The following is an 11468-nucleotide window of genomic DNA, read 5'->3' on the forward strand; positions in this document are numbered from 1 at the left end:
GGAGGGGGCAGGAATAGGTAGGATTTGAACCCAGATGTCTGGATCTAGCTCTCACACCCCTGAATGGCACCTGCTTGCCTCTCTCAGCATCCTGGGATGGTTCACAATTAAACAGCTAAACAAGAGTCAGAGAGTCACTCTTGGTGATAGATTCAATCATTATGTTTAACTTCTTTATTTTATATAGCCGACTGGAGTACAGCTGAGTAACCATGTGTTGATAGGATCAGATGAACAGCAAAGGGACTCGGCCATACACGTACATATGTCCATTCTCCCCCAAATTCCCCTCCCCTCCAGGCTGTCATATGACATTGAGCAGAGCTTCATGTGCTATACAGGAGGACCTTGTTGGTTATCCATTTTAAACACAGCACTGCGTACCTATCCATCCCAACTTCGCAACTATCCTTTCATCCCATTCTTCTCCCCTGGGAACCACAAGTGTGTTCTCTGAGTCTGTGAGTCTGCTTTTGTTTTGTAAAAGTGCATTTGTATCACTTCTTTTGAGTTTCCGCATGTAAGGGATGTCACACGATACTTCTCCTCTATCTGACTCACTTCACTCAGTATGACAATCTCTAGGCCCATCCATGTTGGTACACTTTTGATATCTGCAGATAAATAGAATAAAATAAAACCCCCAAACATCTACATAAATTCTGGTCCATGTCCTTGACAATGACTAAATCTTAAAAGTCCATCTATAACAACTTTTCCAATTTGTCACTCAACTTTTGCCTGTACTTTTCCAGTAATCCAGTAATAGGATGTTCATGAATTCCCGGAAGGCACCTGTTCTAATTTTAAACAGAATAAATGCAGGAAATTTTTTCTTGAATAAAAATTCTGTCATCTTGTATCCTTTGGTAACTTACCTAGGTTTATCCCCTGAAGCTATGCAGTATTTGAAGGAAAAAAAATTAATGTATTCAGCACACTTTTGAGCACCTATCTTTCAGGCACTGTGATAGGCAATGCATACACAAAGATGAATATAAATAACTTATGCTGCTAGGGTGACAGCAGTGTAAATGAAAATTTTCTACATTGTTGTAGTACAGTTATGAAAAATAATGTTACAGAAGCATCAAGAAAGAAGGGATTTGGGGAAAGAGGTAGCTGACAAATTAGGTAATTGAATAGGAAACTTTTTTATTTTGACCTCCAGGCATCTCTAAAGTGCTTCTTGCTTCTACAGAACACCAAAATAAACATGGTCTCTGCCTCTTAAGTGAATAATGAAAAGAAATAAGCAAAGCAATGGAATGGGAAAGACTAGTGATCTCTTCAAGAAAATTAGACTAAGGGAACATTTCACGCAAAGATGGGTACAATAAAGGAAAGAAATGGTAAGGACCTAACAGAAGTAGAAGAGATTAAGAGGAGGTGGCAAGACTACAAGGAGAACTGTACAAAAAATTCTTAATGACCCAGATAACCACAATGGTGTGATCACTCACCTAGAGTCAGACATCCTGGAGTGTGACGCTAAGTGGGCCTTAGGAAGCATCACTATGAACAAAAATAGTGGAGGTGCTAGAATACCAGCTGAGCTGTTTTCAAATCTTAAAAGATGATGTTGTTAAAGTGCTGCACTCAGTATGCCAGCAAATTTGGAAAACTCAGCAGTGACCACAGGACTGGAAAAGGTCAGTTTTCATTCCAATCCCAAAGAAGGGCAATGCCAAAGAACATACAAACCACCATACAATTGTACTCATTTCCCATGCTAGCAAGGTAACACTCAAAATCTTTCAAGTTAGGCTTCAACAATATGTGAACTGAGAACTTTCAGATGTACAAGCTGGATTCAGATGAGGCAGAAGAACCAGAGATCAAATTGCCAACATCTGTTGGATCATAGAAAAAGCAAGAGAATTCCAGAAAAACATCTACCACTTCATTGACTACACTTAAGCCTTTAACTGCATGGATCACAACAAACTGTGGGAAAGTCTTAAACAGATGGAAATACCAGACCACCTTATCTGCCTCCTGAGAAACCTGCATGCTGGTCAAGAAGCAAGAGTCAGAATCAGACATGAAACAACAGACTGGTTCCAAATAGGAAAAGGAGTACATCAAGGCTGTATATTGTCATCCTGCTCATTTAACTTATATGCAGAGTACAAAATGCAAAATGCTGGGTTGGATGAAGCATAAGCTGGAATCAAGATTGCCAGGAGAAATATCAATAACCTCAGAAATGCAGATGATACCACCCTTATGGCAGAAAGGGAAGAGGAACTAAAGAGCTTCTTGATGAAGGCAAAAGTGAAAAAGCTGACTTAAAACTCAACATTCAAAAAATGAAGGTCATGGCATCCAGTCCCATTGTTTCATGGCAAATAAGGAAAAAATGGAAATAATGACAGACTATTTTCTTAGGCCCCAAAATCACTGTGGACAGTGACTGTAGCCTTAAAAATAAAAGATGCTTGCTCCTTAGAGGAAAAGCTATGACAAATCTAGACAGCATATTAGAAAGCAGAGACATCACTTTTCCAACAAAGGTCCATATAGTCAAAGCTATGGTCTTTCCAGTAGTCATATGTGGATGTGAGAGTAGGACCATAAAGAAGGTTGAGTGGTGAAGAAATGATGGTTCTGACTGTGGTGTTGGAGAAGACTCTTGAGAGTCCCTTGGACAGTGAGGAGATCAAACCCGTCAATCCTAAAGGAAATCAACCCTGAATATTCATTAGAAGGACTGATGCTGATACTGAAGCTCCAATACTTTGGCCACCTGATGAGAAGAGCCAACTCATTGTAAATCAGACGCTGATGCTGGGAAAGACTGAGGGCATGAGGAGAAGGGGGTGACAGAGGATGAGATGGCTGGATGGCATCACTGACTCAATACACATGAGTTTGAGCAAACTCCAGGAGATAGCATGGAGAACTATCCACGGACAGGGAAGCCTGGCATGTTGTAGTCCATGGGGTCACAAAGATTAGGAAATGACTTAGCAACTGAACAAGAACTGCCTCTTAGTACCATATGCTTGAAGACAACGAGTCTTATCTGGCCCTGCCTCCTGGCAGTATGGTAGGAGTATAGTTGCCCCTCCATATTTGGGGGTTCACTGTCTGCGGATTCAGCTAGTCACAGATGGGTTGCTTGAATATCGGAATGCAGAACATAAGGGCCTAAGGATGCAAATGATCAACTGTATCACACCTTTCTATATAAGGGACTAGAGCACCCAAGGATTTTGTTATCTCCAGGCAGTCCTGGAACCAATGCCCTGCAGATATCAAAGGATGCCTTTCTGGACTTTGAAGACTCGGAAAAAATAACTATCATTGTTAAACGGTTCCCATGTGTCAGGCCTGTTTTAAGTATTTTGCACATATTAACTCATTTAAAGTCCATCTAACTTGAGTTTAAATATTATTGCCATTCGTAATTCCCATTATTCTATCCCTTTCCCTTCTTTTGGTGAAAGATGATTCTTGGATAGAAAGAAAAAAAAAAAAAAAAACAGATCATACTGAAATTTCGTTAACTATCACCACAATAGGTAAGTAAACAAAAATAGCAGAACCAGTTGGACTTGAAATAGCTACTGTGTTTCTAGAGGAATTTACCACCAGTTTAATTTAGAAGCCCTTGTTTTCGAAGATAGATACTATCTGAGCATAACTTCAGTTTAAGTTTCAATTCAGCATGACTTTTCTTCAAGCAGTCTTTGGGCATATTTACTTTTAATAGGCAAATCTTCAAATTCAGCTAGTGCATTAGGTAGGAAAACTCAGTCATGGAGAATAAAAAACAACTTTATCACCTAGACTAGAGTTACCTTTGGTAACATTGATGTAATCAACAGGACTTAAAGGTTGTATTTTCATTTGCCAACCCAGAGTGATTTCAAATTAAAGCCATTCTAACTTGTTTATCAGGACACATCTCTATCATTCATCCATTTGTGGTTAAAAGAAAAATAAGGCAGTATAGCTTATGTGTGCGTTTGGGGTTGAGGGGAAGAGGTGGATTCTGCTTGGCGCTCCTCCTGTCTCTTTTTCTAACCTTTTCAGTTGTCTTCTGGCATTAACTTGTCTGGTTCAATTAGCAAGTTAAGATGACAGGTGGATGCAGGCAATGGACGTTGGGCTACAAGCCTCAGCACTGGCAACTCACATCCTTTCTTGGCCCTGGAGAGCATTCCACATTTAGGTCTGCTACACACACACACATACACACACACAAAGCAAAGAGATTAAGTATGGTAGCTACCACTTTTACATTATTACAGGTTGGAATACTTTATTATTATTATTATTATTATTATTAAGAATGACTCTAAAATAGCTAGTCCAACTAAGTCAATTTCATTATTCCATTTATTCAATCAATCAATATGAAGAGTGCACCAACCATGTACCAGACGATGCATTGAGCTCTCTGCAAACAAATTCAGCAGTCTCTGACCTAATGAAGACTGCATCCTAATAGACAGGTGTCAGAACTAAGTAAAGAGCTTTCTCCAAGAGAAAGCTTATAATAGCACATCTAAAACACAGTATATATCCTCCAATTTGATACTACTCTCCAAATATTCTCTCTTCCCTATTAAATAGCTAAACTCTACCTAGTGATTCTGAAAAAGTACTCCAAAAGCAAAAGCATTACTTTCACAAATGACCAGAGTGTACCAAATACAGCTCAGAGCTTAGACGGCTGACATAGGAAACTGGAAGGTATTCACCAAACTACTGTTTCTTTATCTGAAAGTTCGATCCTTAATTTTTCAATTTCTTTTTTTTTTTTCTTTTTTTTTTAAATTTTTCAATTTCAATTTTAAAATGGTGTCTAAAACTCTCATTAAATGGAAAATACCTTTTTCAATAATCAAGGCTTTTTAGAAGTTTGGTTCCTTCTCTTTCAAACTTTTCATATCAGACAAAAAAGTATAGTGCAAAAAGAAACTCGAATATTGATTTCCAAAGAAAATTCAATAAAAGTATATTTTTTAAATGTTTAGTGAAGCTTATGGAAAACACGAGAAAGAATGCAAATACTTAATGTTTGTAGACTAAAATATACCTGGCTAAAATATAGCTGATGTAAAAAGATTTTAGGACAAGAGTCAGAAAATACAGTTAAACCCTCTTTCTTTCCTCCCCACCACAACTATCAGGGCATACAACCTTAAAACAACATAAAGACTAGTTTAATTTTTACTTTCCTTATTCCTTAATCTCTCCCTATACTAAATAAACAAAAAATGAAGACAGAGAGCAGAGGAAAGTCCTTTGGACTGTGAACAAAAGTGATTTTCAGGCAAATACAGATTTTATATAAACTGGTGAATATAGCTGATTAGAAAAGCTATAGGTTGCCCAAGGCTTGAATTGGGAAATATGTAAGGTAATAAGCTCTGCTTGCCTTGGAAAGGGAAAAGGGAAAAGAGAAGAAAATTTAATGTATCACAAATTTTATGAAAAGTGTGGCACTCATGGGATTTTCATTTGCATTCAACTTTTGCACTCATTTCTTTTTCATAAGGTTGAAACCCACAAAATAAAAGCTCTTGGTTTTCTATTAGAATTTTTAAAGGGCAAAAGTTTTAAGTTCTTAAAGAAAAAACACATCAAAATTTGTTTAATCAATATTTTAGATTACAATTTATTTTAGAATTCAAGAAATCAAGATTTACATTTTTGCAATGTATCCAAGTTGAGTTTAACTCACAGAAAAATTTGATGGCCGTGACACCAGCATTTTATTTTATACTGGTGCTTAAACGCAGACTGTAAACTATTGATCATGTTATAAGTAAGGTCTCAAGTATTGAATATTACACAACTTCAATTACTCTTGGAAATTATTTTAGTTATCGATTTTTATCCAAGAGTTGAATTTGTGAGTCTTCTTTATAAGTCATGCAAAGACTTCCTTGTAAGTCATGATTTTTTTAAAAAAAATCTGCTTAAAAATAAGGGTAAAAATATAAGCAGAAGTAAAATTTTGAAGAATTCCATTGTATTATCTTTTCTGACCTTGAGATGGAAAGTGAAAGAGAGTTGGGGCTACTGGACTTAAGAAAAGTGCCTGAATCCATGCAATTTTTAAGACAGTGAAGTATTCCTATGTTCTTTGCTATGATGGTATTAAGTATATGGATTGCACACTGCTTTATTCCCTTGATTTTAGCTGAAGGTCATTCCTGGTGTAGAGATTAAGATCTGGGCAAAGATGTAGGAATTGCACTGGACATTTTATATTCTGGAAGAGACTATTCACACTAATCTCCTTATCAGCATCCTCTCTTTGCCACAAGGGTAAATTACAGCTACTACTTTCTACATCACAGTCTAAGATATTACACCAAAAATGAATATATCTCATCATCACTTGGGTTCCACATGTAAATCTATACATAGTGACATGTACATTATAATGTTCAGGATATCTTTGAAAATCTAATTATAATATACAGGGCTTTAGTCTAGCAATAAGAAGCAGTCAGTTGATCTATAGATTCTCTTGGTATACTTATAACCAAATGCCTACTCCAAATACATACTTAGTGTTGTTATTTCTTGGTGGTTTTTCTTTCCAATCATTCGCTCAGTTATGGATGTCCTCATGGGATGGTAGCCAAGTTGTGCATGTAGAACTGCTCTTTCATGTGTTCTTCGCTCTATTCATAATGTTTTTCCTAAGGATTTTATTAACACATCAGAACTCAGATGAGATTTTACTTTCTCAGTGAGCCATCTAAATAGGTCCTTCCTCATTATTCTCTATCTTTGTGTCATGTTCATTGTTTTCAGAGCATGTCATATTTTCAACTAATCTAAAATCCTAATTATAAATTACATCACCTGGCCCCTGTCCAGTTCACAAACCCTTTGCTGTTTTGGTTTTTTTTTTTTTTTGCCACTCTTCCCTGTGCTCACATTTTCACACTGACTTTCTTGATGCTCCCAGGACGCAGGCATGAGGTCCTTCTCTCGAGTACATTTCTCCAGATATCTGTAAATTTTCCTTCCTTACTTTCCTCAGATCTCTCCTCCCATGGCACCAATTCTTGACTATCAAGTTTCAAGTTAGTACCACATCCCTCCCTTTGATCCAGTCTTAGTTTTTCTACGAGCACTCATATACCTATGTGTTCAGTGTGTGGATCTCATTGGTATGTCAACTCCATTAGCCTTTATCTACTTTGTTCATTAGGACCACCACACTGCTTAAAACAGTGCTTACCAAAAGGCTGACACTCAGTACTTAGTTGTTGAATGAATGAATTTCTTACTGATGTTTCCTTAGATTCTTAAGGACCATAAAAGCAGAAACTTTGTCTCTGGCATTCCTGTAACATCTTGTATACAGAAGGTGATAAATGAATATTTATTCAATGAATGAATGAATGATTTACATGAGCATGTGTGTATGCGTTTAATCTCTTTCCCTCCTTAGACTCTAACTACCATGAAGACCATGTGGTATTCTGTTTAGCTCCCCAATATGCAGCAACCCCACAGGAGGGTCTGATTTGCTGTAAGCACTCAATTAGTCCTCCTAAGGACAGGGACAAGAGGGAACAGGAACTTACTATGACCAAAGCCACCCAGAGGCCCCCACAGAGTTAATCTGTGGTCTTAGTTGCAGAAGGAAAAGAATTTAGGATATACACAGAGCAGTGAAAACGTGAAGCCACCCTGTTTGTCCTTTCAGGGGCCAACCTGGTTCCGGCCAAGGCTTGCTTCCCGGACAAGACCCAGGAAGCTAGCGCAGACTACTGAGCTTTACTTTCAGATGATATCTTTGGAGTTCTGTGGTGTTCCATCTTAATTTCAAGCTCTAGCTGTGATCTGATTGCTTAAAACCACTGCCCTAAAGATTCCAGATGAATCTGTGGATAATGCCAAAGGGCATCAAACAAGAAAAATTAGATTTTAGCATAAAATCTCCCACTGACTAGCAGAGTAACCTTGAAAACATCTCTTATCATTGCTTCTTTCATGTTTTTCACTTGAAAAATGAAGATGCTAGAAAAGAACCTGTAGAATACACATGGATTATGTATTCAGGTTTGCTTGATAAGATGCCTGGGAAGGGGGCTTTATGAGGCATCTTCTCTCTCTCCTTCGCCCACCGGCCATGACCCTCCTTGCTTAATAATCACAGCTCAATGAGCTATGGTTGCTGATGGAAGGAAAGAAAGCTTAACAATCACTGGCCTGTGTTCTCCCTGCCTTTCTTCCCAGGGTTAAAATGTTGTGAATCTATGAGCTGTACTTTTCTGTTCACGATGCTGCTGCTGCTAAGTCGCGTCAGTCATGTCCGACTCTGTGCGACCCCATAGATGGCAGCCCACCAGGCTCCCCCGTCCCTGGGATTCTCCAGGCAAGAACACTGGAGTGGGTTGCCATTGGTATTTTAACAGTGCTTAAGTTGTTGCAGTCCTTTAGTTCACGTACATTAATTTTTTATTTTCTACTGTGATCAGGGAATATGGAAGGCTTTGAGAACACAGAGATAAATTTAGAAATGGTCCCTTCCCTCAAGGAGTTCCGTTCGAAAGGAGATAGATGCAACAGTTTGAGAAATGCTTCGATGAGGCCAAAGTACTGGGTGACCTCAGAGCACGTCAAAAAACACCTGGAAGAGGTGGGCGAGGAAGTCATCTGTGAAATCCTCCAGTAGGTGACCACAAACTGAGTCCTAATTTTAATTCACTGAATTCTAGGCTCCTAGAGTTGCACATTGTCTGAATCATTCACTCCAAACTCCTTATGTGCCAAAAAGGAAAGCTGCTCCCCAAAGAGGCTGACCAACTCCTTGAAAGCAAGTATCAAGAGTTATGCCTAGGAACCAGATAAGTACTATCTTTTCAGAGATTTTTTGCTTTTAGTAGGAAATTTTTCATCAGTTCATTTCATCAATTTTATGATATAATTAACAAATTAATCATATTTTAACAACTTAGAGGGGAAATTATGAATATGTATTGACTTCATACACAGTAATGATGTCAATAACCCACCACCCGTAAATTACAAGACCTTGAAGCAAATTTATTCAGATACATTCAGTCTCACCCAACTTGCCTCTTGAGCTACTGAATCACAAATGGGAAGGACAGGTACAGTCCGGCTGTGAACAAGAACAAACTTTAAGAACAGATCTTAATCTGACTGCACTTCCTCTCCAAAATTGATCAGGCATTTAAAGTAAGCCCTTCAAAGTGGAATGTTTTTAGTAGTAGTAGTATATAAAATTGCTCAGGTATGCAATTTTCTTGGAGTTTGCTTGCTTTTTTTTTTTTTTTTTTCCTTTCTTTTCTAATGCAGTCGTTTTACTTGGGATGTTTAAAGATGGTGATATTGGAATGGGACAATATAAGATCTCATTACATTAAAACAGAAATACTTGGGAGTCCATAATTTCTAATAGCTTGCCATCTGTTAGGTTCTTAGAGGCAATGGATTTATCCTGCTTAGTGGAGATGATGATACTGGGGAGAAATCATGGATTATGCAATGGATTTCTGAACTCTTTAACTACTATTATTAATTTACTAGCAGGCAAACCAACATTTCCCAACATAAAATCAATTATTTTTTTGTCTTTCAACTCATACCCCGAGTAAGGTTGCTATGGGTGCCACATAACATCTCTTCTGGCGCCAACAGATTGCGTTAAAGTCACCCCACAATCTCTCCAAATTAAAAAACCTCCCTAACTTTGCACTGGCTTTTTCACTGTACTCGCAGCAGGATGCTGTTTTGCCTTGCCCCGCAGTCCGGTTTAATCCTCCAGAAAGAATATTTTTAGAGGCACATCGGACTGAATCATTTTCATCTGAGCACACCATTTCTAAATGGCCGCACAGGGTCCTAAATTCGGCCGCTGCGGGCCAGGACGAGCAGGTGTCCTCCGCAGCAGAGTCGTGGGACCCCGGAGCATTCATAACTGGACGTCGGAAAGCCAGAAAGAAAACTCGAACACGCAAGCACAGCTCTAACCCCGCAGCGGTGCGCGGGAGAGGCCGCGATCGCAGCAAAGGACTCCATCCTTGGGCTTGGGGAAGTCCTAGAAAGGAAGCAAACGCTGCTTCCCCAGTCAAGTCAGAAAGCAGGACGCACTGGGTCGCAGGTCAGAAGTTGAATTGCAATCCAGCCTGCGCTCCGTCCCAGCGCCTTCCGCAGCCCGGGTATCGCCTTGGCACCGGGCTGGGAGAGAACAAGGCTGGCTGGGGCAGGAGAAACTGTGAGTTGCACGGCCGGAGAGCCGCCCCCGGCGAGGGCAGACGCGGCCCCCGCCGCCTTCCGAGCGCGAAGCCGGGAGAGCGGGGCGGCTGCCGCGACGCTGCGCCCCCGGCCCCGGCTCCGCTGCCCGCGCTTCGCTTCGCCCTTTGCGCGGAGGGCAGCTCCCAGCCGCCGCAGCCCCGCCGCCGTGCCCCCGGGCACCGGCCTCCCGGGGGGACGCCTGACCCTCCCCCGGGCAGCTGCCGGGGTCTCCGCAGCCGGACCGACCCCTGCCCCCGGCGCCGGGACAAACTTCCTTCGTCCTGGGCCCCCAGCCGCGCAGGCTGCCAGGCGGCTCCCTCGGCAGGCTTCCCTGGGCTCCGGCTGCAGGCGCCCTCGCCCGGCCAGGCGAGCTTTCCTCCCTGCCCCTCTCCAACCCCGAGCCCCGGGCGAGCGCCTGGCGGTCCCCGCGCCTCTGCTCCAACAAAGAGGGGCTGAGAGGGGCGGCGTGGGCTGCTGGAGCCCCGCAGAGGCACCCCTGGGCCGGGCGGTGGTAGCGCCAAGGGGCGGCGGGGACGCGGCGGGCGGAGAAAGGGGAAGAAAGTGTCCTGCTGTCGGCGCGAAAGCCCTCTCGGCTCGTCCTCGCCGCCCGGCTCCCCCGGCCCGAGCGCTGCCCGGCAGTCCGGGCGGGAGTTGGCGGCGCCAGGGGAGGCGGCTGGCGGGGGACGCGGTGGCCTGGAGCGAGCCGCTCCCTTACCTCTGTCCAGAGTGAGCGGCTGGACCACTGTCAGTGTCGCCATGTCTGCCGTGGGAGCCGAAGTGACGCTCGGCTTCAGCAGCAGCCGCCGCTTGTAGTGAGAAAAAGAGGAGGAGATTGGGGGCGGGGGTGGTGAGGGAAGACGGAAAGGAGGGGGCGGAGGGAAGGTGGCGGTGGTGGAGGAGAAGGGAGCCTGGGTGGGTTGGCAGCCAGATGGAGACGCAACTGTTCCGCGGCGGGCAGACCTTCAGATGCGGCGTGAAGCGGAGCAGGTATCGGAGAGCGAATGCCTCGCTGGCTCTGGGAGGGAACTTTGCCGTTCCACGCGAGGAGCACCGGATGGGTGTAGCTAGCGTGTTGCTTTCTTTCAACTTTCCACTCGAATAAAATGGTCACAGCTTACGTGCGTTTGGGGGAAGGAGAAGAATGAAAGGGGATAGAGGGGAGGGAGGCAGAGATTTTTTTTTTTTTTTTTCTGATTAAGAGTTTGTCAATCCCCTAGTTGTAA

The 11468-nt window shown here is 42.2% G+C and overlaps 1 protein-coding gene across 3 annotated transcripts in view; it reads right to left on the minus strand.

Moving 5' to 3' along the window:
- The window catches only part of LIN7A (lin-7 homolog A, crumbs cell polarity complex component), a 148535-nt gene extending 137492 nt beyond the window's left edge, over positions 1–11043 (minus strand). For 2 of the 3 annotated variants that reach the window (XM_065934152.1, XM_065934151.1), the window contains exon 1: positions 10961–11037. In XM_065934152.1, coding sequence (XP_065790224.1) covers positions 10961–11003 — 43 coding nt within the window. In that variant the 5' untranslated portion in view covers positions 11004–11037. Of the gene's footprint in view, positions 1–10960 lie in introns of all 3 variants that reach the window. The other variant, XM_065934153.1, reaches the window with a different exon arrangement.
- Positions 11044–11468: the final 425 nt, after the last annotated feature.

Source organism: Muntiacus reevesi, chromosome 4, assembly GCF_963930625.1.
Source record: "Muntiacus reevesi chromosome 4, mMunRee1.1, whole genome shotgun sequence".
Taxonomy (NCBI): Eukaryota; Metazoa; Chordata; class Mammalia; order Artiodactyla; family Cervidae; genus Muntiacus; species Muntiacus reevesi.